At 38.1% G+C, this 27,545-nt stretch overlaps 1 protein-coding gene across 2 annotated transcripts; it reads right to left on the bottom strand.

Moving 5' to 3' along the window:
* Window positions 1-2,417: 2,417 nt before the first annotated feature.
* LOC126753467 (Krueppel homolog 2) lies at window positions 2,418-25,778 on the bottom strand. 2 transcript variants are annotated; one of them, XM_050464970.1, is made up of 5 exons: window positions 25,659-25,778; window positions 19,966-20,175; window positions 19,663-19,912; window positions 19,467-19,600; window positions 2,418-3,239 (listed from the first exon to the last, which is right to left on the bottom strand). In XM_050464970.1, exons 2-5 carry the CDS (start codon window positions 20,163-20,165, stop codon window positions 3,008-3,010), a joined length of 816 nt encoding a protein of 271 aa, XP_050320927.1. In that variant the 5' UTR covers window positions 20,166-20,175; window positions 25,659-25,778; the 3' UTR covers window positions 2,418-3,007. The 2 variants fall into 2 exon arrangements, with proteins under 2 accessions (XP_050320927.1, XP_050320928.1); XM_050464971.1 differs by lacking the exon at window positions 25,659-25,778 and adding an exon at window positions 25,313-25,331.
* Between the last annotated feature and the right edge of the window lie 1,767 nt (window positions 25,779-27,545).

The following is a 27,545-nucleotide window of genomic DNA, read 5'->3' as shown; positions in this document are numbered from 1 at the left end:
CCACCCCCCGATGGTAACAAATTTTAATTAATTATATTAAATTAAAAAATTTGATAAACGAAAAAAGGATTTTTTTGAATATTGTTCAACTAAATCAAAAACTGATTTTAATAAAATTGATTTACTTTTGCAAGATAGTTTCTTTGACTGGTGATGAAAGGATCTAAGCTCAAAAGCAATCGGTTTAGCAAGTCCTGTTTTGTAGCGATCCGTTAGTTCTTTCATGTATGATGGAGTCGATACATCTTAACGTCCTTATTGCTTGACTCAGCAGATTCTTATGAGAGCTCTACATTTGAAACTGGTGCATAGTGAATAACATCGAGCGTGAATTAAAATTTTCGGACTGACGAAGGAAGATAATACCAGAAATATTTTGTTATTTCCTTTGCAGGATCTAGCGCAAATCTAGTGCATTGAGGGTTTATTAAACTAATTTCTTTTGAAATTGAATTCGAACAGGACGGCAATAGCGGGTGGACGAAGGTCGGTCTGCAGTTTTTCCAAATTTGTTTGTGCTCTTCATCATTTTGCGATTTTATTATCAGGGACATATGGCGTGACAAATAAATTATTGTCTTCCAAATTATTATTTTCAAATTTCTTTTTATATTCGCTCTGACCAGAATTGCCATCAAAGCCACATATTCCTATCGATAATAGGTAATTAGAGGACTCATTCTGTTCATTAATTACATTTCTGACGCAATGTGGACCAATAATTTTTTTATCTCAACTTCAACATCAGATTCTGAGACCTTTATTGGCTCAGGATAACTGTTTTTCCCTTGAAACTTTTTAAAAGTTAATATCAAGTTTTTTGTTAACGAAGCTTCTAATAAGTAAATAAAGAAGCTTTATTAAATTTGCTTCGGTGATAAGTGATATTTCTTCACACATTTTCTCAAACACCAAAATTCAAAATTATATAGGCGTGAAAGTTTACACCGTGAGAAAATGATAAAATGAAAACCAAAGCTGTGTATATATGTATGATGGAAAAAAACATAAAAAACAATAAAATATGCACGAATATACGTACACGTAAATACAAAAAATTATAAAAAATAACTCATTTTGATTTATGAGGATTAAACACGATTTTATATCGCAATTTAATTTATTATAAGAGCTAATTTTTAAGCTATTTTCACTGCACAGTCGGTGTGTTTCTATTGTCTCACTTCTCCTGCTTTTCGTAGCCCCTACGAATGGGATAGACCAAAAATGTATTTACCGTTAGTTTTATTGGTGTTTTAAGACATAGCCTTGATACAAACAGTGGTAAATTTCAAACTTTTATTTTTTTATTTTTGGCCTGTGAAATCGACCAGTGTGCATCGATGCGAAAATGAGCTTCGAACAAAGAGCCAACATTAAATTTTGTTTTAAAATTGTTAAAACCCGAAAACGTGTTTACCGAGACGTTTCAATTGATGAAACAAGTTTATGGCGATGATTGCCTATCCTGTGGCAGAGTGCACGAGTGGTTTCAACGTTTTAAAAGTGGTCGTGAGGACATAAATGACGATCAACATGTGGGCCAATCAAAATCCGTGATCCCCGGAAAATCCATCGTAGCTGTGCGTGAATTCATCAAAAATCAGCCAAATTCATCATTGAAATTCATGGAAATGGAATTGAACATCTCCAAAACGTCGATTTATCGCATTTTGACCGAACATTTCGGCTTACGAAAGGTGTGTGCACGGTTTGTTCCGCACAAATTGACTGACCACCAAAAATTGCTCAGAATCCAACTTTCGAAGGACATCATTAACCGATTATTTGACCAAAAATGACATTTTAACCATTAACCACTCCCCGTATTCACCTGATATGGCACCGTGCGACTTCTTCCTTGTCGGAAAAATGCATTTGCCCATGAAAGGAAAGCGTTATGCAGACGTAGAGGCCATTCAAAAGGCTTCCACCGGCTTACTGGTGGCCATACCGTCCAACGAGCTAAAACACTCGTTCGACATGCTTTTGAACCGTGCAAAAAGCTGTATTGAAGCAGAATTGATTTTGCCGAAAAAAACATTTGTTCTGTTTTTTTGAAGTCCTGTTTACTTTGGAACGCACCTTGTAGTACTTTCTCTAGGATTCATGCCTTCTAATTAAATACGCTACGCTATGTGCAATAATTTTATAATAATTCTTATTCTGTTCTTCTAATCATCACTATGACACCAATTTTAACAGTAATATAGTTATGGTTTTAGGTTAAATTATAGGTGGCATAACAGTAAACATATAAAACAGCTGATCGAACCAACTTTACGGGCAATACTGTGTCCAATCAGTTGAAACTTATGACATCATCGTTTTGGTTTGACACATTTTCATTATCTTTCACTAGGAGGTAAAAAAAGCAGCACGAAAAACGATTTCGGATTAATTAAAAGTAGAGTAAATTGGAAGTAGTATCTATGTTTTATTTAACAAATCAGTGTTTAGACCAAGGACGGACTGATTACAAAGTTCGCTACAATTTCGTTCGTTAGTATTTACAATATTTTCTGTGAGGTTAATCAGCGATTAATTCAAAACTTCAATAAAATGTACGCTTTATATTAAATAAAAAAGTTAATCCCATGATAAAAATATAATTGTTTATTCAAATTGATATCATTCATTTATCGACATAATTGCACATTAACACCAATGACTACATAAAGAGGAAACTAAAAATAATTTCAAGAGGAAAAATCTTGAACAAATACCTGTTACATAATACCTTATAATAGTATAATTGTCGTACAATTTAAAACTCAATGTGTTGTGTTCCAATTTACATTTAAATTATATTTGTTATAGTTATACATTTTTGTTGTTATTCATATAACCCTTGAAGGCAAATGTTTAGACGTCGCATGTTTAAGTTGCCTTTATTTCTTAAGGTACTTTTTTGTACCATATAATATTAAACATATAGTATGTCTTTTTTCATATTAGTGAAACATAATTTGAAAACAAAAGGCTGATGCACTAAAAAGTAAAATGCTTATTGTGTTGCTGATGGTTGCTCCGGTTGTTGTTGCGGCGCTAAACGAGTCACAAAAGCGATGCCACTATGTATGATCTTACCAACAACCGCAGGTGATGAGGCGGCTAAAACCTCGGCTTTAACGCGAAGTTCCGCAAAAGCGTTCCGGGTATAAGGATTGCGTCTGGAACTATAACGCATAACCAAGAAATGATAGTAAACTATCGGAGTCATTAGTCCTGCTTTTCCTCTGAAATAGATAATAAAATTTGCAAATTATAAAAAATGCTTTTTACTGCATCCATATTCAAAAAAGTTGTTATATGAGTTATTCACTTTTGATATCGATAAGCAATTTAATTGCAAACAAATTTCAAAATGTTGTATACAATAGGTAAAGAATTCTAGGTTTCAGGAAAAAAAGGAATGCGAAAATTGACAAGTTGTGACTGATACACATACAGCTTTTGCATCGCCTTAGGAAAGCTATTGAAAGTATTGCCATATTCAGCGACGGTTAAACGGCACTTAATGCGATCTCATCTTACGAGATTAAATCGCTATTGGTGCAGGAGTATATAAAACGGCTAAACCTTCTTAACAGTTTGCAACCGATTGCAGCTCATTGGGGTGCCAGATTCCTTACAGGATGGGCGGACCAGAACCCTGTTTTGCGTTCGGTTGGTTCCCATTCCATAAAGGAGCTGCAAGAAGGAGTAGGCAGAGTAAGATATGAACATCTTACAGACTTGCGCCAGGGGAAGTTGTTAGCGGGTGGTTTTACCCGCGTTAAGTTGAAAAGTATAATAACCCTTCCCAGAGACACACGGCAATTCAAGCTCAAGATGCTCCTGTTTAACATTGGTGCAAACTACCGGTTTTACGCCATGAAATTGGAAACCCCCTACCACCCGTCTGCAGATACACGGTTGCACATCGGATCTTTATATCCGAATAGGGATCACAGCTACTTAATAGTAATAATTCATAAGTGTTGGTGAGTCTTCATGATTTACATGGTTTACAACCTATTCTTATACAGTTATCATTCAAAAAACCAAACCCAAAAACAACAGTTTTTCGTCGTTTTGTTTATATGATTCAAAATTTTAACTAAAGAAAATGCGTTTTTGAGTGACAACTGAATATGTATAGATTGTAAATCACTCAAAATTAACGTTCATAGAATTAAGGTTCCAATTAATATTTGTGTTACTGTTTTTTTACTTCTACGTTTTTTTTCGATTATTTGATATATCTCTATGAAGAGATCTAATTTCAAAATACATTTGATATCTTAAAAAACAAACGTTTAATTTTGTTACTGCATTCTAGGTCACTCAATTTAAATTTTTTAAATATACAAGGTGGCGCAAAAATAACCTTCCGATGTTTTTTGGCTGTAATTTTTTTAAAAAATTAAAAACTTTGATTCTGCTTGTTGATTATTTTTATTTGGTCTTTTAAATTGTTTTACATCAAGTCGAGAATATGATATCATGTAAATGGCTGCCGCCACAGTTGATTGTACTTTGAACCCTTTTTATGGCATTTTCCATCACTTTGGCCAGAACTTCCGGCGATAGGTCCTCACATTCTTGACGGATATTGTCTTTAAGAGCTGCAAGAGTCTGAGGCTTGTTGCCATAAACCCACGACTTCAAAAATCCCCGCAAAAAGAAGTCTGGAGCGGTCAAATCAGGCGATCTTGCTGGCCAGTGCAAATCGCCAAACCGGAGAACGACGTCTTCGAAGAAAAAAGGTCCGATGACTCCTCCAGCGAAGACAGCACACCAAACAGTGACTTTGAGCGGGGTTACACGCGGATTTTCAGTGCCCCAGAAGCGCAAATTTTGCTTATTTACGTACCTAAGATGGAAATGGGTCTCATCACTCATGTTTTTGATGAAAAATCATCATCGTCTTGGTGGTGATTAAGGATGGCTTGAGCGTATGTTAGACTCGATTGGCGGTCAGCAGCTAACAGCTGATGCACCGTCTGGACTTTGTACGGAAACATCTTCAAATCTTGTACCAAAATTCGCTACCACCGTCGACTGATACCCATCTGCGTGGCACGTGGTCTGGCGATGTCGACGGCGCTTTAATGACATCCTTGGCAACAGCAGCAATATTCTCTGCAGAACAGCTACTCCGGGGTATGCCACGCTTGGCAGCATCTCGTGTTGTGCCAGTCTCTTCGAGGCGAGCGGCTAAACGTCGCAGTGTTTCACCAGTAGGCGTCGGACGTCCAGGAAATCTGCGACGAAATTCACGAGCCAAAGTCACCGACCGATTGATCAAATAAATAGTCACCAATAACCCGCGTTCTGGAGCAGTGTAGCGTACCATTGTTTATTTACGTGTATTTCGCATGTTTTTACTACACAAATGTCAAAACAGAACTGACATTAGAGGTCAATTGCAAAATTTATAACATTTTCTGATAGGAGGATTACTTTTGCGCCACCCCGTATATGCCACCAAATGTTCTACACGTTTCCTTTTTTCTTAACCCCAAGTTTGTTTTTGAACCTTACCCAATTTGAAGTGAATATCTTCTTCAAAATTATCCACTTTAAAGTGTTTATAGTGCATGTTGGCTTTTATAACTCGGCATTTGAGAATAAAAGTTCTGTACACTTTCGCATGTATTTTAAACAATTGTCGAAGCACTTTTAAACACTCTGTTTGAGGCAGCTCCAAAACATGCGTTCTGAACGCATCAACCACCTCTTCAGATGTCGAAAAACTTTGAGTTCTTAGTTTATTCTTTCCGTACGGAAATAAAAAAAGGCATTCGGCGCAAAATGAAGACTACACGAGGGATTACGGTCCTGTTTACTTTCGGGCTTATAGGTATACCTCCAGGATACACCACCTGTCACGATGTGATTGACAAGTTTCTAATCACCATTATCAAACAGCGTTGCGCACGAATCGTGCAACAAAAATAAGGAATTAAGACGGGATTTTGGTAGCACTCCCCCGAAAGATGGATCATTATAAGGTTGGATATTCACCATGCGCCAAATTTTGGAAAAGACGCGTGAAAGGAGAATCGACACACACTACATCTTCCTTGATTTCAAAGCTGCTTTCGACAGCACGAAAAGTTGCCTTTATGCCGCGATGTCTGAGTTTGGTATCCCCGCAAAACTAATACGTCTGTGTAAACTGACGTTGAGCAATACTAAAAGCTCCGTCAGAATCGGGAAGGACCTCTCCGAGCCGTTCGATACCAACGAGGTTTCAGACAAAGCGACTCCCTATCGTGCGACTACTTCAATCTGCTGTTTGGAGAGGCTTTGACGATGACAACAACTGATGAGTCAACGTTGCGACTTCTCGAGAGAAAGATTCTGGGAAGACCTCCACTCCGTTGGAAAGACCAGGTGGAGAAGGACCTGGCTTCGCTTGGAATATCCATTAGGCGCCACGTAGCGAAAAGAAGAAACGACTAGCGCGTAGTTGTTAACTCCGCTATAATCGCGTAAGCGGTGTCTACGCCAGTAAAGAAGAAGAAACATGTTCAAGAAATAATCGCAGCTGTTGTATCGTCAATTCAGGCGAATTCAGGAATTTCGACTCACAACTTATCTTACAACGCATAATTCATGATGACTTAAACCTCTTTCCGTACAAAGTTCAAATATTAGGTTGTCAAATATCTCCCTTTCGCCTTTTGAATTTCGCGGCTATGTTAAGGAAATCGATTAAAGTTCTACGTAAATACTGCGTTTTTCCGGCGTATAAATTTTAATAAAAAAATTAAAAATAAGAACTTTTTTTGTGGAAGTATATTTTTAAAAGAGAATATTGATGAAAACTTTCAATAATATTTTCGAAACTAGAGATTATTGCATATTTATTGCTTTTCCTCGCCAACTCTAAGATTGCAATGTAGACGTGTTACTGATCTAAAACATATTAGCGTTTGAAGCGGAGACAGTTCCAAGTGGAGTGAAGCTAAGATGTATCGAGTTATACCTAGTTCTACTTCCTATCTAGGAAAGCGGAAATAATTTTACATCTCTGCTAAGAAAACACGTCTTTGAAAAAAAAGGTTCGCCCACGCGTTGCTGTGGTTATTGAATACATTAAATATTATTATAAAAAACTTTTTAGTATAATAAAAATATTATTTGTGAATAAAGACGTAATTGCTAGTATAAGAATCCAAGAGGTTGAACTTTATGTCTGTATTTGAAAATAATTGATACAAATATTTTTTTATCGGATGAATTTCAAAATCTAATCCGAAAATTGTTATTTTCCGGCTTTTAGACATATTATAGACATGACGAAAGATTGGAAAAATGTAGCCTTGTTTCTCGGATTTTACTCAAAATTTTAATTACACTAGTTTGTAAACTTTCGCGAGTTTTGGGTTGCTAAAACCGAAAATGATAGTAAAACGTAGGATTTCTTATGTTGCAGTCATGGGTTGTAGGAGTTAATCCACTACCATCTACTAAAATGACAAAAATACGTGATGGAAAATTCGCTATCAGGACACCTAAAATACCACACAGACCTTTTAGCACATCAACTGCAAATTTTTTCTTCAGATTTGTTAGTAATTTATTTTTTTGTTTTTATCCTTTTTTCATTTTGATCTCATCATTATATTATGTTTAGAAATATATTTTCTCATTTATAAGCTGTTTTGAGTTTCAACACAATTGAAATAAAAACTTCCCCATCTTTTAAGTTAGATCCCACAGGATAGCGTGCTAAGATTTACTAAACTCGTTTCAGTAGTTTAACAGCTTACCCCGAACAAACAAAGAAGACGTAATTTTTGTACGGTTGGAAAATAATAAAAAAACGGCTAAAAATGTATCAGTCTTGAAGTTATAATATTTATAACATATAATGGTAGGTAACACACCATACCAGATGAAAGCGTTTTTTGCATTCGCTCATTTTAGTAGTTAGATATCTGGTGTCTGAAATCTGTGTCGAATGCCTATGTTTTTGCTTGAGTTTGCCTCATTCTTTTACATTCCTAATGTAATTTCTGTCATTCAAAAAGCTTTTGCTTTGGCTAAACAACCTAAAATGGTACACATACGAGTGTATAAGTCCAAAAAAATCGTTTCCTTGACCATAGGAATTCTTTTGAGCTTTTTTCATGCTTTTTCTGTGTACAGAGATCGACTTATTGTGCAAACATCTTAAAGATTGTATATCATCTATAGTGATAATCATTCATACTTTCTTGAACACTAAACTAATACTTGCCAATCTAAACAGGGTTATATTGCTGAAATGACAACCCTGGCGTGTTAGAAATTTGGATCAATACCCGCAACGCTGAACCTATTGTAGGGCCGTAAATCGCATATAATGTAAACTTCCTACTTTCTTGAATTTAATTGTGTTTGGAAAGGTTTTGGATTGTCTGATTACAAAATTGTTAAAAATTCCGGGTTTGAAGTTTGTAATATTATAATGTATATAGGAGGATGGAGTCATGTGTAGAAGTTCACACTAGTGAGAAAAGTTTTCTAATTGCCATTCACTTGGGTGTGGCCAAAACGATTATTTTACATATGGCTCAAGCAGCTCAAGACTTCCGGTCTTTGACCACGTATCCTCTGGGTAGCCAGAAAACATCCGTTTGAAGGCGAGCTAAAGTGAGAAAGCAAAACATCCCCTCCACACGATTTAAGGGCATGGAATGTCCGGTTCATTAATTAGGAAGGTGCCGCTGCCCAGCTGGTTGATGTCCTCGTTAGAGTGAAGGCTGACATCACTGCCGTCCAAAAAATGCGATGGCGGGACAAGGACTGAGGCGAGTAGGTCCATGTACATGAACGTCTAGCCACAATCCGCATCAAAGCGAAGTTCCTCCACAAATTTTTGTAGTATTAGATTCCAGCACAAGAAAATTCATCAAGCTACCTGGCTGTCTCCGGATCGAAAAAACAATCCACAAAAAGGGAGACCCCACAATCTGCGCCAACTACCGTGGGATAAACCTCCTCAGCATCGCATATAAGGTTACTCGTGAGAAGAGACAATTTTTCGTCGATTTCAAAGCTGCTTTTGACAGCACGAAACGGAGCTGCCTTTATGTCGCGATGTCTGAATTTGGTATCCCCGCAAAACTAATATGTCTGTGTAAACTGACGCTAAGGCAATACCAAAAGCTCTGTCAGGATCGGGAAGGACCTCTCCGAGCCGTTCGATACCAAACGAGGTTTCAGACAAGGCGACTCCCTTTCGTGCGACTTCTTCAATCTGCTCTTGGAGAAAATAATTCGAGCTGCAGAACTTAATCGAGCAGGTACAATCTTTTATAAGAGTGTACAGCTGCTGTGGTATGCCGATGATATTAATATCATTGGTCTCAACACGCGTGCCGTTACTTCTGTTTTCTTCAAACTGGGTAAAGAAGCTAAGCCAGTGAACAAGGGTAAGACGAAATATCCCCTGTCATCGAACAAACAGTCGTCGCACTCACAACTAGGCTCTCACGTCACTGTTGTCAGAGTCCGTTGTGATTTACGTGAGTACCTGCCTGCGAAGGCCTAACAATACGTTGATCAGCGCCCCAAAGCATAAGTGCTTTCTGCACTTATACCTTGGTTCCAATTGGTTCGGGTGGAAGGAAACACCTTAGCCGCCTTGAATGTGACTTCAAACTGAATATTATAGCACTTTTCTGACTTTAGGCCATGCTGACATTCAAACCAAGACCTGTAAATGTCAGACACAGTGCATGTGGATTTTAGTCGCCTCTTACGACAGGCATGCCTTACCACGGGTATATTCTTTCACTGTTTGCAGTTATAACTTCGAGGTTGTAGATAATTTCGTCTAATTTGGAACCAGCATTAACAGCAACAACAATGTCAGCCTGGAAATCCAACGCAGAATATCTCTTGCTTACTTTGGATTGAGTAAGCAATTGAGAAGTAAAGTCCTCTCTCAAAGAACAAAAACAAAACTCTATAAGCCACCCACTATTCCCGTTGTTATGTTTGTTGTTTTAACGGAAATATAATCCCCGTTAGGATGGAAAGTGTCAGTTGTGTTGTCGTCGATGTCATTTAACGGAAGGCCCAAGAAACGTGCTGTTTCAACGGGGTCGGACCAAAGGGAGGAGGGTGTTAGATGAGTAGGGTTCGTAGGGCGTGCAAAGAGGTGGTTAGTATCATGCGGAGACTCGTTGCATGCAGGACATACATTCGGTATGTCAGGGTCTATTCTGGATAAGTAGGAGTTTAACCTGCTACAGTATCCAGAACGAAGTTGCGCTAGGGTCACTCGCGTTTCTCGCATCAGCTGGAGCTCTTCATCTGCTATGGGTGGTGATTTGACTCCAAGAACGCCATTCACGGGAAGGGAGTCGGTGAAGGTGTTGATGGCTTCGCTGTGAATGGCGCTCAGTACCTGTCGAAAGTCAGTTGCGTCCAAAGTCCGGTCGGCGTACTGTACGACGTCGTCGACGTAGTCAAGGAATGACCTTTTGATGCTCCTAGGAGGCGGTTCCGCTCCAAGCAGATGGCTGCAGGGGTGATTTCTGCGAAAACATCCCAGCAGGAACTGCTTGGAGAGGAGTTCATTATGCTCCTTAACTGGGAGCATAAGCGTCTCACTGTGGAGGTGTTCTATGGGAGACATCAAAAGACATTCCGTCGTAGTCCGGAGTGCAGTGTTTTGACAGGTCTGAAGTTTCCTCATCTGCGTTTCCGCTTCTTCGTCTGCTATGGGTGGTGATTTGACTCCAAGAACGCCATTCACGAGAAGAGAGTCGGTGAAGGTGTTGATGGCTTCGCTGTGAATGGCGCTCAGTACCTGTCGAAAGTCAGTTGCGTCCGAAGTCCGGTCGGCGTACTGTACGACGTCGTCGACGTAGTCAAGGAATGACCTTTTGATGCTCCTAGGAGGCGGTTCCGCTCCAAGCAGATGGCTGCAGGGGTGATTTCTGCGAAAACATCCCAGCAGGAACTGCTTGGAGAGGAGTTCATTATGCTCCTTAACTGGGAGCATAAGCGTCTCACTGTGGAGGTGTTCTATGGGAGACATCAAAAGACATTCCGTCGTAGTCCGGAGTGCAGTGTTTTGACAGGTCTGAAGTTTCCTCATATGCGTTTCCGCTTCAGCTGGAGCTCTTCGTCTGCTATGGGTGGTGATTTGACTCCAAGAACGCCATTCACGAGAAGGGAGTCGATGAAGGTGTTGATGGCTTCGCTGTGAATGGCGCTCAGTACCTGTCGAAAGTCAGTTGCGTCCGAAGTCCGGTCGGCGTACTGTACGACGTCGTCGACGTAGTCAAGGAATGACCTTTTGATGCTCCTAGAAGGCGGTTCCGCTCCAAGCAAATCGCTGCAGGGGTGATTTCTGCGAAAACATCCCAGCAGGAACTGCTTGGAGAGGAGTTCATTATGCTCCCTAACTAGGAGCATAAGCGTCTCACTGTGGAGGTGTTCTATGGGAGACATCAAAAGACATCCCGTCGTAGTCCGGAGTGCAGTGTTTTTACAGGTCTGAAGTTTCCTCATCCTAATTCCTAATTAAGGACCGGCCGGCCGATTGCCTTGTATGTTGCCATCAACGTTTCTTTGTCTTTTCCCCATGTGCTGCCGGCTAGCGACTTAAGGATTTTGTTGCGGCTCTGTACTTTGGCGATAATCGCGGTCGTGCGGGGAGAGAAGGAGCATAGACTGTCGAAAGTTACACCTAAAATCTTAGGATTATTGACAGTCGGAATTTTGACGCCGTCGACTGCAATATTAAGCTCAAGTCTATACTCCTTCGTCCAGTTTGTAAATAAGGTCGCTGTGGATTTGGTGGGGGAAGTGTTAGGTTTCGTGCAGTGAGGAAACGAGAAAGGTCGGAGAGGTAGCTGTTTACCTTCGAACACATGCCATCGATTCCATTGCCCGACGCCAATATCGTGCAGTCATCAGGGTACGAGGTTATGGAAACTCCCTCTGGTGGTTGTGGGAGTTTCGAGATGTAAAAATTAAACAGTAGCGGGGAGAGGGCACCACCCTGCGGAACTCTCTGTTTAATTCTTCTCAGTTTATATGTTTCACCTCGAAATAGTACGGATGCCTGACGACCGCTCAGATAGTTCATGGCTCACCTTTTTAACCCTAGAGGGAGCGTAATTTTTTCAATGTCCTACAGTAGCGTTCTGTGGTTGACTGCGTCAAAAGCCTTTGACAGGTCCAACGCTACGAGGATCGTTCTTTCGCAGGGTGGTTGCTGGTTGAGGCCACGACCTATCTGAGCGTTTATGACGCTAAGTGCTGTGGTGGTGCTGTGCACTTTTCGGAATACATGCTGGTGGCTGGCTAAGCTCAGGTGGTGAGTGAAAGTCGGGAGTAACAAGGCCTCAAGTGTCTTCACTACTGGGTAGAGGAAAGTTATCGGTCGATAAGATTCCCCTTTGTTGGCGGGTTTCCCAGGTTTCAGTAGTGGGGCCACTCTCCGACTTTCCACACATCGGGTATTTGAAGAGTGGTCAGTGACAGATTGAGGACCTTGGTGAGATATTTTACTCCCGTCGAGCCTAGATGCTTTAGCATTAGCATGTTGATTCCATCAGGGCCAATGGATTTGAAGGATTTTGCCTTGTTGATGACACCCTGAACCTTCTCATCGGTGAAAGTAAGTGGCGCGCCGTCGTTTGGCATTTTGCGCAGCCGTCGGTTAACACATCGTTTAGCTTTGTCTACCGAAGGGTCCAGTGTGCACTGCCGGCTAAAATAGCTCGAGCACTTTTTCGGGTCCGAAGAGGCATGACCATTGAATTGAACTTCAACTCGGTCGTCATGTCTCTTCGGGTTTGACAAAGCTTTGACAGTAGCACAAAGCTTACTCACACCGGTGGAGAGGTTGCAGGACTTCAGGTGCTCTATCCATTTCGTCCGCTTATGTTGGTTTACCATACGCCGAATCTCCAAATTGAGATCCCTTATTCGGGGATCCCCGGGATCGGCATGGCGTAAGGTGTCGCGCTCGTTAGCTAAAACTGCTGCTTCGGCTGGGAAATTGGGGCGGATTTCCGCTATTCTTCCAACCGGGATGAAGCGAGCGGTAGCTGCTGCGATCACCTTGCGGAATTGACGTTCGCCAACGCATACGTCCGTAGGAATAGGTAGAGCGTTGAAGGTGCTCTCGGCAAATTCTGTGAAGCCGACCCAATTAGCTTTGTTAAAGTTAATGAAGGTGCGGTTGTTCACAGAAACAAAATCAGGAGGCTTCTCGATCGAGATAATTATAGGCAGATGATCTGATGCGAGAGTTAGCATAGGTCGCCAGGTTATGCTATTTATCAGACCACCGCTAGCAATGGTAATATCCGGCGAGCTATTACAGGTGCCCATAACTCTGGTGGGGGCATCGTCATTCATTGTGCAGAATGTCGAATCGTCAATCTGTTCCGCCAGCTCCATCCCCCTACGGTCATTTGACAGGCAGGAATGCCAAAGATCGTGGTGCGCGTTAAAGTCGCCTAGTACCAAACGGTTTTCACCACGAAGTAGCGCACCTATATTCGGGTGATATCCTGTAAGGCAACATGTAACTTGGGGGATGTATATATTAAATATTTCGAGCTCGACATCGCCTGACCGGATAGCTATACCCTGACATTCTAGGGTAGTATCCCTTGGGTCGATGTCTTCATCGATTAGACGATACTGCACGGTGTTGTGCAATATGAAGGCTAGGCCACCACCATTATCTCGCTCGCGATCTTTACGTATGTATAACGTTGAAACCGGCACAACTCAGAAGATCTGAGCGGCTGTTTAACTTGGTTTCTTGGACTGCAGCTATCGATACACGTTCCCGATTCATAAGTGCAACTATCTCCTCGATCTTACTCTGGAGTCCGTTGCAGTTAAATTGAAATAGCCGGGTTTGTCGCGGGTGTCCGTGGGTGATCCTGGGGGTGAGGGAGTGACGTGTGGGTAGTAATTGTTGCAGCTGTAGAACCCGCAGGGGCGGTTGTCGCGCTGGGGTGTTTTTAGGCGACGCCACTGTTGTGAGTTGCGGGGGCAGACTCCCGCAGCATGGGGCAACGTACGACTCACTCCACTCACGTGTGGTGCGCAAGCCGAAACACGCCGGAAAGTGACACCAGTCAGTACAGGAATTGCACTTGACGGATGTAACATTCCGACGGATGACGGTCTGACACACGGAACAGACTGTGCGAGAGACGAAGAGCTGCTGGTTGGTTCTCGCACGAGGATTGGAGCGGGCAATTCCCACGACAGCCGGTTCTACGCACCGGAATTGACTCGGATTTTATCCGACCAAGGGCTGTTTTTTCGGCGATCTAACCCCGTTTGGATCGGTAAGTGTTAATTTGTGCCATTATTCCCGTCCTGCTATATGGTGCAGAGGCATGAACGATGACAACAACTGATGAGTCGGCTTTAGGAGTTTTCGAGAGAAAGGTTCTGCGAAAGATTTATTATGGTCCTTTGCGCGTTGGCCACGGCGAATATCACATTCGATGGAACGATGAGCAGTATAAGATATACGACGACATTGACATAGTTCAGCGAATTAAAAGTCAGCGGCTACACTGGCTAGATCATATCGTACGTATGGACGAAAACACTCCAGCTCTGAAAGTATTCGAGGCAGTACCCGCCGGGAGAAGCAAAGGAAGAGGAAGACCTCCATTCCTTTGGACAGACCAGGTAGAGAAGGACCTGGCTTCGCTTAAAATCTCCAATTGGCGCCACCTTGCGAAAAGAAAAAACGACTGGCGCGCTGTTGTTAACTCGGCTATAATCGCGTAAGCGGTGTCTACGCCAGTAAAGAAAAAAGAAGAAGATATATAATTTAATATAGCATATGTTATGTTATGTACATATGTATAAATTTTTCATAGCAGAATACTTGCAAGATGTTGCTACAGCATATAACTGCAACCTAACGGTAGTTTGTATGTTATCACCTAAAACTAAGCGTGATAGATATGCAATTATACATACATACTAGCTGTGCCGTCGACTTCGTCCGCGTGAAATACTGATTTTGGGCTTCGTCTTTATCTTCGTCCGCGTCAATTTCTGTTATCAAAGAACTTCTGCGTAAATTATATTTTTTGTTTTATTTTCTGTTGGCAGAAGAACATATTGATTTTCTCCGCAACCTGATCTTGACAACGCGACACATAATTGGCCATGTGAAAGCAGTCTTGGCGTAAATTGATCCCCACGTGTTTAAATGTTTGCCCCTGCGGTGGTTTCAGATTTCTAAGTAAAATTATTGGGGCGCCTATTTTTAGCTTAAGGGAATGTGGAGGAAGGCCACTTGGGTTCAAAGAATTTAGAAACTCCTGTGGGTAATGGACCACATCTTCGTGATCCATTACATTATCAATAGATGTGTCATAGTCACACTATATCTCCTTCAAGTTTATTTAAAATTATGTCATTAATTTCGTCCACGCTACTGTTTCTCGCCGCCAATAATGCCCTTTGACACATCCATTGGTGATCTTTATTTTCTATTTCGCTGATGTCAGGGTAAACTTTTGATATTAAATCCTCAATGTTACCTACTCTTACTCCTAAATCGCGATCAATTTAAATTTTATTTTGAAAATGAGGTATTTTCCCGTCTCCTACTAAAACTAATTTTGAAGGGAAAGTTATACTACCTCCCCCCAAATGGGCTCACATATTTGTCGATAATTTTAAAATCAAAGTTCGGGAATTCTGTGAGGCCCAACGATGTGATCGTTCAGCGCTTGATTCCCGTTGTCGGTTCGCCAAAGTTCGGAAATTTTGTGAGGCTAGACGCTGCGAACGTTCAACGCTCGATTCCCTAGCACAGTTTTGTTCATGATTGCTCGTTGAGTACCCAACCCATGCATATTCTCATCCTCAGTTTCATTGCTGCGCAAAACTCGCAGCCGCTTTGCAGTAGCAGTCCGCCGAGAAAGCTGAGTTCTTTTTCTAGGCAATATAGTGACAAAGAAAGACCGTAGAAAATGAATAAAAAGAATTTAGAAAAAAGAAATGTAAGATTAATAATCAGGAACCTAATTATTTTTAACTGCACTTGGTATTTACGTAAACTGAATATTATGTCAAAAGAATTACCGAACAACACATTTATTTGGATAAAGATTAATATTATTATGTTAATACAACTCTAACAAATAATTTCGACCAAATTAGTTATCACAAAAACAGTACTCACAGACTTTTTTTTAGATCATTAAAATAGAAATAATTCTTTCATACATAACTTTTGTGTATCTTGAACCGCTTTCGCAGCGCAAGGAACGGAAGCCCCCAAAGATAAATAATTTCCCCGTTTTTTACACATTTACCACTGTTTCTTCGCTCCTATTGGTCGCAGCGTGATGCTATATAGCCTATAGCCTTCCTCGATAAATGGACTATCCAACACAAAAAGAATTATTCAATTCCAGTAGTTTTGGAGATTAGCGCGTTCAAACAAACAAACAAACTCTTCAGCTTTATAATATTAGTATAGATATATAAATGACCAGGATGACGAAACGAATTGAAATCCGGATGTCTGTCTAGTTGTCCGTTCGTCCATCCGTCCGTGCAAACTGAATCCTTTAAAAGGAAGAACTTTTTAGTGTTATAACTCAACATGAAACTAAAATAGATAGATGTAATTTGGCACAGGGCATCGCAGGAGCAAGGTGCACTTTATATCCCTCAACGCAAATCCCTTCCGTGCGAAGCAATTAGTCCGGGTCAGCCACGAAACGTGTGACAGGTGCTTAAAGTGCGGTTGGGTATCACACACACCAACTAGCAATGCGCATGGTCCAAAAGACAAATGTAATTATTTTTGTTTATTTATTTATTTATTTATAATGTTTATTTCCGTATTTAACGTTGTGAAATATTGTTTGCCGAGACAAGCAAACAATATTTCATAATATATAGTATATTCATATTAGCGGAAGAAGACATATTACGAGCACTGGCAGATCAAGATGATTGTGACACTAAATTATAACAAGAATCGGATGATGATGTGATCATATCAGTACTCAAAGTAATACAGATAGTGAAGTAAATGCTGACATACCGTATTTGCATTCAGATTGTGATGATGCTCATTTTGCCCTAGACGAAAAGATAGGACGACTAGCCACACTAGTCAAAAAATGTGATAAGCCTATTTGCATGTTGCATGCAGATTTTAATTGTCTAGACTGCGGAAACTTAGATGACTAAGATCTGATTTTATTATTGTTTGATTTTACTCAATTATTAATGTTTAAAAGTACAACGCTAGATATATTTGATTTTAGTACTCAAGAAATGTTTTAATAGTTTATAAGTTGAGGAAAAAAACAAGTTTTTGTACTCTCTTAATAAAAGTATATTTTAATGTTAAAATAAAATTTGTTTTACTTTAATCAATTTATTATAAGATATACATACATATATGTACATTAGAGTGTTTTTTTTTTTTTGAACTATTAATTTTTTCAGTCCCGTTACGAAATTTCCTTGGAAATACCCAAAAAAAAATTCCCTAAAAATTTTAGCCCTTAATATTAACATTAAGAACTGGACCAAGGCATGTAAAAGTTTTCCATAGAAAATACATTACAATAGTGATTTTTTATCTTTAAATTCCTACAGATCAGAGGTATTTTACGGTATCGCTTTGACTTTAGAGGCATATTTCTCAGAATTGTTCACTCTACAAAAGTGCCCAGTGCAACAAAGTCCATGTTCCATGAAATTCGCATTTTTTTGTATATATCTCGTAAATGACAAGAGCTATAGAAAAAATGTACATCACAAACTTGTAGGAAATTTTATTTGCTACAAAATATACCATATACCATATGCCATATACCATATACCTAATACAAAGATTTATGAACTTCCAGTTTACTTTATACCGCACTGTGATCAAATTGAAATTTTTAATTTATACTTGGCGAGTTTTTAGAATTTGTAAATTTTGTTTTTATAAGTTGGGAGTACTGTTAGTGACATCTATGCTAAATACGCCACGTCAAAATATTCATTACTATTTGAGATACACGTCATTTTGTGAGGCTCTAAACGTGAATTCTCCGATAAACAAAGAAGTGCTCATACTAAATTGGTTATTTGTGATCATTCGCCTGATTTACCTTCGTGTAACTTCTGGCTGTTCAGCAAATTCACATGACCACTTCGAGGGCACCGTTTTGATTCAATTAAGGATATAAAAGCTTAATCGAAGAAAGCTCTGATAGCCATCACGACAGAGGATTTTCCAAGTGCTATGATGACTGGAAAATTCGTTGGCATAAGTGTATTGCAGCGGAAGGGGATTACTTTGACGGAGATGAAATAAACAAAATTCACCTTTCAATTTGATCTCACTAATATATCGGCCAATACATGAATTATCTTAGCGAAAATCAGATAGCATATTTTACTAATAACAATATAGTTATTAAAAATGAATAAAATCTGGTAGAAAACTTGTCCTTGTCCCCATTTAACTAATATGTATCACCATTTTCGAACATGCGGCTGACTTTACTCCATATACTTATGTATATTGGTGAGTGTACCTTACTAAAACTCACGAGAGTATATTATTAGTATGTGGCATGTTAATGGTATTACGACAAATATATATGTATATAACCGGATCAATAAATCCTTAGACCACCTATACCTGCTATACAATTTTGAAACTTCCGGTGGGCTTTATACCTTATACTATAACGTTCAGTGTGTGTGTATATAAGTAACAAATTGTTTGAAAAAAATGCTCAAGTATACCTGTCAAAATTAATGCAATTAGCCCGCCCCTTTTTCTGTCCTCAAAATAGCGTTTATAATGATTTCCGACTTTCTATCTGACTTTAAATTGTGCAGGTTGGTCAAAATGTGTGATATTATAATGAAATTAAATGGATAAGTTTCCACTGAATATGAATAGAATTGTTCGGTTACATCTAATTTAGCCCTTCCTTACTTGTTTAAAAATTAATTTTCCGTAAGCTCTCAGATACCTCTCCCTCATTTTCTACAAAGAGGTAATAGAGAGGGACTGGAATGTATTGCCTTGTAAGTATTTTTCCCCTTAAAACAGTCCTTAATTCAAACCAGGATAAATATGGGTCTTGCGTTAAAATTCATCAAATATTTTTATTTAATTTTTAAGAAATATTGAAAATTAGCCCACTATCATTGTTCCTAATTTCGTGTTAATTAATACTGTTGGTAAAGTTTTTAAAAATTTGTAAGTCATTAAATTATTTCTTCCAAGACGAACTAACGTTCATGGTATAAAAAACTCTAACAATATTTCAAATAATGCTTCAGAAATACGAGGCTTGGAGTTAGGTTCAACAAATTCTTTGCATTAGGTTACTTAGAAAAATGGTATTAGATACATCAGCGTATAAAAATATCAACGAGGGGAAGTAAATTGCTGTATATTTTTTATCAATAACTTTGAAATGAAAAAAATCTCAACTTACCTGAATGTGAAAACAATAGCCAATGGCATAATAAAAATCTCAGCAAAAGCTGCAGCCTTCAAAATATTACTGGCTTGGAACTCAACCAACGAAATTAAGAACCTTGCTCCCCACCAAGAGTTTTGGCCAATAATCTATTTAGGGAATATAGAACCAAATATTTTTTAACATGTCTATAATATCGAAATTTACTCACGTCTAATAATTTTAATGAGTAACTGGATGCATGTAATACGGCGAACAAAACAATTGGAATGAGAATTAGCAATGTGGGTTGCACATTAAAAAATATTAACGAAAACATAAGATAATGGCAGGAATCTTCAATAAAGAGGCGGGCCAAAAATTCCCTCGTAAATGCAAACGAAGGTAAACGCTGATGTAGGCGTAGTGCTGACGTCGCTGCATTCGATAGTAATACTTTGTTAAATGAGCTCTGTTGATTACTGTAAATTAAACAGTTAAAATATTGAACGCAAATACTATAAAATTATTTAACCTTATTAGCGGTACCAAGTAGCTGAATGTAAAGAGTACTGTGAGTATGCGTGTAGCCCACATAGCTACGTCGACTTTATTCGTTCGAATATGCTGTTGCATTTTTTCCAATACATTGCCATTACTATCTTGTTGTGGAGGTGGTGTAGATGAAGACGTCGAACTGTTATTCTGTTGATTATTACTTGCGTCGTCACTCATTTTACTTGTTCTGTAAAAATTAGTTAATATTTAAAATTGTTCATATATAGTATATGTTCATATAACAGACTTAATATTCGATGCCAGAAACCAAAAAACGCTTAAGGTTTCAATTCAATTTTAAAAAATAAAATTAAGATATATAAATACATAAATGAATAGATGCACTTTACAATATGTGCTCACCGCACGTTTATCTATTAAAATTTGATTAAGTTTATCAAAATATAAGTGAAAAAGGGATATTGAATATAAATAATACGCTCTTGGAGCATTCCTGAAGCGATCAACCACGTATCTACGAAATTTATTCTATCTAATAGTATTTAGTCAAGTTAGTTTTGTAAGACCAATTCTGCTGTCAGGCGTACGGAAATCCACCTACCGGAAGTCAATTGAAAGGGTTCAGAGGCCTGCTGCGCTGTGCATAACGGGACCTTTAACAACTAAAACGGCGGCTCTTAAACTGATATTAAACCTGTCACCTATAGACCTCTTCGCTGAAAACTGCGCAGAATCGGTGGGACGACTACTGTTTGCAGCAGAGTTTACATATAGGGTATAGTTCGGTGTAATGGCGGTTTGGCAAACACCGACCATATGATCCCACTTTCCAACTGGGAAAGAAAGTTCAAAGTAAACAAAGAAAAATATGGTTCACGTAAAGGTACATATGTATGTTAGGTACGCATAAAAACTCCAAACATTTACACGGATAGCTCGAAAATGAAGTTGGTGCGGGAATATAATATTCAGAGTTAGGCAAAAGGCAGCATTTTAATTTTCGGTGCACTGCAGTATATTTCAGCTGAGGTCTTTGCTATTGCGAAAGCCGCGAAGCTGGCCTCTAATGCACCTGCTGCAATTCTAGAGTCAACATCTACGAAGGCAGACAAACAGCAATCAAGAAAGTGTCATCGTATCGCTTATCGGCCAGAAGTGTCTTAGGAAGCTGAGCAGCAGTGGAAAGTGTTGCCAGAAGCAATCAACTTCACTTCTACTAGATGCCATACCACAAAAACATCGAGGGCAATGAAATAGTGGACGAGATTGCCAAGAATGGTGTACGGCTAACACCCGAAAACGTGATCAACATTGAGAAACCCATGCATTGTTTATATGACGACCTGAACAGCATGGTAAAAAAAAAAAAACCCGATGGAATGAGCTACATGGGTGCAATACTTCAAAAGTCATGTGCAAAACAGTTAATCGGAAGGACACAAAATTCCTATTAACACATTACTGTAGGAACATAATCGGAATACTAACTGGTCTCTGTCTGGTTGCCCGCACGCCCGCAAAATGGTGCTGACAGATCGAGAAGACTGCAAAAAATGTCGAGAGCAAGGCACCAGGGAAACAATGCAAGATATAAAAAGTTTATTAATTGCTATTCATAACGTAGGTATATTGGACATCAGACAAACCTAAGGTAAAAGGAAGCTTTTTCGACAAATAAGTCTTCCATGTTCTGGAACCAAAATTTACATATGTATATTACGTGAATTCTTCTCCCTTGTAAAAAAAAATACATGTAAATTCAACAACAAAGTTTTTGAGTGGAATTCGTAAAAGAAAGTATCCAAATACTTCTTAAGTTATGTTTTGTATATTTTAGATCGGTTTTACAATTATGAATGGTTCAAATGACAAATGATAATACATTATAATTAAAAAGGTGATTTCCTTGTTTTTTATTTATTTAAGACTTAAAATCAAGTAAGGCAGGGCTAAGTACGGGTGCAACTGAACATTTTATACTCTTGCATCTTGCAAGAATCAAAACCAGGGAAATATTTTATGGTGTAAAACCAATAAAGTCAGTCGGATGTTCTAAAATCCTCATTTAGCTATGTAGGGGCTAGGTCAAGTTTTGGCTCAAATTTATCTAATTTAGGCACAAAGATACACTGGTATGAAAACACGCTCTCTTATTTTCATTGGGATAACTCATATGTATTAATTTAGTGCTTAATTATGTCACTTTATGTGTTTTCGGTTAATGGCCGTTATTTGAGCAAAACTAGAATGCTCTGTAGCAACTGATTGCAAGAATATAAAAATAAAAAAAAAATCCTTTAGAACACTTCAAACTAATTAACTGGCAGCTATATTGACCGAAAAATACATCTACAATGTATTAAATTTGTTGACAACATGATGCTTTTAACTGCATAGTTTTAGGTGCGTTTTTTGTTTGCAGTGCCTATCTATTGATTATTTTGCCTTTCAGTTTCAATGCCACCGAAACATTTTACAAATATACAGGTGAAACTAATAAAAATGTTACAATGACAACAAACCCGCACTAAGAATTTGCTCATTTAAAAGTATGAAATCGACATAATTAATTGTTCCTCTACAGTAAGTGGAGGAGTGGCGCACATCCGAATGGTTTTGCCCGCCACTTTATGTATGTATGTACATACTTATGTTTGTGTAGTAAAATGCCGAAAGTATTTTAAATTATGGAGAAATTTACTTAAATCGGCAAGTGCAACTTCACGTTCACATATTCTTCATCCGTTGTAAATAAAAATCAACATACATAACGATTAGGTGAAAGCGAAATTAAAACTTTGATAGCATCACTACTATATTAAATAACAAACGAAATCCAAAATTAAAATTAACGCAGAGTGAAATTACTGAGTCAGACATCTGCGTTAAGCAAAAAGACCATTAAAAAGCGGTATATGTACATGTTAACAAATATATGTATACTATAAATAACATGTGTAACAATGCTATATTTTTAACACGCTTGTATGTATACATACATATGTACATACATGGCGCAGTAACTACTTATGAAAGACGTTACAACTGGAGTAAAAAAATTTTCCCTTTCGTAAGTTGATCGCTTGCACATTTTTTTAGTAAAATAGTTAAAAAGTAAAAACTCCACACCCATATTGTCAAAAATGTGCTCAATAATATACAAAATATCCGAATAAAATTATTCAATCCATATATAGGAAATAAATACGCAAAAAAAGTCTTTTTGTTATCGAGATGTTTATTTTCATTCAAGTGTAATTACATCTCTAAATAATAAAATGTAGGAGCTGATTAGACCTGTTCGTTTTCAATGCAGATTTTTGCGACGGTCCCGTACTGAATTAAAAATTGGACTTGTGACTGTATCAGAGTACAGAATTCCGGTATAAATTAGAGTTTTGTATCTTAGTTTGCGGATTAGTTAGGGCAATTTAAAGATTTTCGATTAAGAGTGCCAAGAAACATTTGCAAAAGTTTTAAGTACAATTTCATGAAGACATCTTAATTCTTACTTGTTACAGATTACCCGAATAGATGGACATGCCGATCATTTCTATATAATAATATAACCTTATCTATCTCTTTTAATTTTAGGTGGTACAAACAACTCTTAGTTGAACAAAACTATTATATTTTGAAGCTATATGCTGCAAGAGTAGAGATACGGTTACTTATTCAAATATATTCCTGTTGAACGGAAAAATTCATAAGTTCAAATTTTTTCAGCGATGAGGCCCTTTTCCGGCTCAATGGGTACAAGCAAAATTGCCGCATTTGGGACGAAGAGATGCAGGAGTTGAGATTTCATCCAGATAAAACAACGGTTTGGTGTCAATATTTCTTCAAAATTGATGCCGGTAAGAACGTTACCGTAGCTGGCGGCCGTTATCGCGGTTGCTTGCGCGGCAGATCCTCCCAGTTGGTCACATCCCTCAATTGTGACAAACGTATACTAGCAAAACCATTATCGCGCCATGATAACCGAATATTTAATGCCTGAAATTGAAGCTCGTTATCTCGGCGACAGTGAGCAGATAAGGTCAAGTTTTGGGCCGGTCGATTGGCAACCAAGATCGTGTGATATCACACCGTTAAACTGTTTCCTTTAGGAATATGTAAAGTCTAAATTCTAAGCGGACAATCTCGCTCCGATTCATGCCTTGGAGCAAAACATCACGCGTGTCATTCGTCAGTTACAATTAGAAATCCTCGAACGAGTCATCTAAAATTGGGGTCAACGGACCTTGCAAAACGTAACCGCGGCCAATATTTGAAATAGATAATCTTATAAAAAAAAGAATGCCAAAGAATGTTCTTTGGAATGATAATAAACATTCTCTATTAAATTCGAAATCCTGTGCTGTTTCTTTAAAAAGGAGGGAACCTCGAAATGGACCCTATAGTTCTTGTAATATATTTCGAAATTTAGTAGATTGTAATTGATTTGGTTTTGGGCCGGTCGATTGGCAACCAAGATCGTGTGATATCACACCGTTAAACTGTTTCCTTTAGGAATATGTAAAGTCTAAATTCTAAGCGGACAATCTCGCTCCGATTCATGCCTTGGAGCAAAACATCACGCGTGTCATTCGTCAGTTACAATTAGAAATCCTCGAACGAGTCATCTAAAATTGGGGTCAACGGACCTTGCAAAACGTAACCGCGGCCAATATTTGAAATAGATAATCTTATAAAAAAAAGAATGCCAAAGAATGTTCTTTGGAATGATAATAAACATTCTCTATTAAATTCGAAATCCTGTGCTGTTTCTTTAAAAAGGAGGGAACCTCGAAATGGACCCTATAGTTCTTGTAATATATTTCGAAATTTAGTAGATTGTAATTGGTTTGAATAATGTATAGTTTACGCCCTCAACGAAGGAGGCCGCGAAAATTATAATTTTTTTAATTCGTTTTATTTTCCCGTGATACGAAAGTCAACTCTTTATATATGTATGTCTGTATATACATATATAAATTATGTTTAACACACTTTGCATACATTATTCAATTAACTTATTTGTAATTAGAGTTTACTCATTGAAATAGGTATATCAAAAATACTTTTTTATAGTGCGTTTTTAAGCAAAATAATACATTTTAAAAATTACTTCGTACACCCATACTGCACTACCCATTTTAACCCCGAAATCCGGGGATGCTATTCTAAAATTTACCCTGTTTATTAAATACGTGAAACTTTTTCTTAAATTAACAAAGCGAAAGGAAAATTACAGCTCAATCATCTTATGTGGATCATCTCAAATTATCAAACATTTACAAATAGAATTCACTTTTCATTATGCAGCTAAATAACCTTTGGCAAAACATTTTACTTCTATTTAAATAATTAGTAATGCCTACCAACTGTTCCACATAACTGATTTGATTAAGTCAGTAGCAATTAAAGTCCAATGCACAATGTACATAGATTAATTTTTTAATAAAAGATCAGTATAATAACAATTAGCTCAAACTAATACGTGTTGATTCTTTAATTTAAATACTATATATAATTAACTACGGGGTATACATTTTGAGCCACAAGTCTATCTATACTAGTATGTATTATTTGATGAGTATTACACATGACATTCGAAATCAGAAAAAACGAAGTAATCGGCCAAATTTAATTGTCTTATTCCCAATACGAAGACTGATATATTCAAACCTAGTTAATTTAAATAGTTTTTACTTTAACTTTACTCACAAATTTTCCAACCGTTTTCAACTTATTTCTTCCACTAATTCACCTAAGACTGATTAAATTTCCACCTGTAGTAAAAAAAAAAAACTAATCCATCTCCTGCTACTATCTCTTTCTAAGGGAAGTCATCATATTCATTCACTCTACAAATTTCGCTAGTTCACGCTTAAAGATGACGTTGGACAGTGCAGGCAACTTAGTAGACCAAAATTTTGTAAAAAATGCTACCACACTTCACATAAGTTAAATAAATCACAATGGTATTCGAACTTTGGAGGGTATGGTTAGGTAGTTTACCTGATAATTTGGTAAATGTTCAACAGCGCGGCTTTTCCGAAAACGTGCAGCAATTTTTACGGGAAATGTCTTAAAAAATTCGTTTTTAATTCCGCTTCACGAATATATATAGCGCGTTATCTATTTTTATGTTTTTTTTGTAATAAAAACAAAAAGAAATATGATTTTGCCCGATATTTACGCTATAAATGGCATCACTGTTCGAAATTCAATTGGGTACTAGTGATACAAGCAGCGATCGGTTTCGAAATATCGATACTCTCGATATTCGAGACTAAACAAGAATTTATAAAAATGAGAGACACATAATAGAAAAATAATAATAATTGGAAAAATAAGAAGAAATTAAAATATCGATATTCTCGATATTCGCGACTGAACGAGATGATAAAAATGAGAAATACATAATAGAAAAATTTATAATTCATCATTATTGCAAAAAGAAGCAGAAGTTGAACACAATTTCTGCAATAATAATGAATTATAAATTTTTCTATTATGTATTTCTCATTTTTATCAATTCTCGTTCAGTCGCGAATATTGAGAGTATCGATAATTCGAAAACGACCAGTGCATGAATCAATAGTGCCCATTCGTAATTTCGAACATAACCTTGCCATTTTCTTTGAAGTGAAGTGATTGTGAAGTTTTTCATATTATTATAAAAATAACATAAAAACCAATTTCTCTTATTGATTAACTAACAACATCTGTATACGTGTATACTTATAATTGATAGAAAATATATTTTTAACTTCTAAAAACGTGTTAAATGTAAAAGTGAATTTTTAATTTCGGGAAATACGATGTTTTTTTTTATTAAAACAAAGAAAATATTGTTTTTAAACGCACGCGCCATATATATTCGTAAAGTAGAATTAAAAACAAGTATTTTAAGATATTTCCCCTGAAAACTGGTCTACGTTTTCGGAAAAGCCGCTCTCCTGAACCTTTACCGAAAGATGAGGAATGCACCGCGACCTATTGGGTCTATTGTGCCCTCTCCTAACTCACATAGACTCACCTAGCCCTAGCGCATTGATGAAGTTCAATAGACTTCCAGGTGCTAATGAGGCTATGCGATCCCTATCCGGAAACATGGATCCAAGGGCCTTAGTCCTGCGGCTACAGACAGTGCTCAGTGTTCAAGCTCCCAGTCGCAGAACCGGCAGTTAGCGCAAGTCCAGCTTGCAGTGGCCGGTATACCATGTCACCAGTAGCCTGAGTTTGTTCTTGGGAAGGTTTATTACAACTTTGAACCTACTCAAGTTGTATCCTCCAATTAGCAACTCGGCATGTCTCATACCACGTGTTTGCTGCCAATGCTCTTCCCTGCCTACTCCTTTTTCCTTGCGGGGTAGCTCCTTTATGGCACGGAAACCTACCCCAATAAAGGGTTCGGGTCCCACCATCTTGGTGGAGGCTGCGGAGCGGGCTAGCTCGTCCGCCGGTTCGTTACCGGCTATACCTCTGTGACCAGGCACCCAAATTAGGTGTACCTGGTTACGTTCAGCCTTTCCCTGCTCTCCTGCACTAAAGGAGATTTGATTTCGTAAGAGGAAATCGCTTTTAACGCCGCTTAACTATCGCTGA

The sequence above is a fragment of the Bactrocera neohumeralis genome, chromosome 3 (assembly GCF_024586455.1).
Source record: "Bactrocera neohumeralis isolate Rockhampton chromosome 3, APGP_CSIRO_Bneo_wtdbg2-racon-allhic-juicebox.fasta_v2, whole genome shotgun sequence".
Classification (NCBI taxonomy): domain Eukaryota; kingdom Metazoa; phylum Arthropoda; class Insecta; order Diptera; family Tephritidae; genus Bactrocera; species Bactrocera neohumeralis.
This window is presented reverse-complemented; position numbering and strand designations above follow the sequence as displayed.

Coding starts and splice junctions, on each gene's coding strand:
- LOC126753467 (XM_050464970.1), bottom strand. CDS start 20,165: ATGAGTGACGACGCAAGTAATAATCAACAGAATAACAGTTCGACGTCT. Junction 19,913..19,965: donor TACTTGGTACCGCTAATAAG/GTTAAATAATTT, acceptor TTTAATTTACAG/TAATCAACAGAGCTCATTTA. Junction 19,601..19,662: donor ACTCATTAAAATTATTAGAC/GTGAGTAAATTT, acceptor TTCCCTAAATAG/ATTATTGGCCAAAACTCTTG.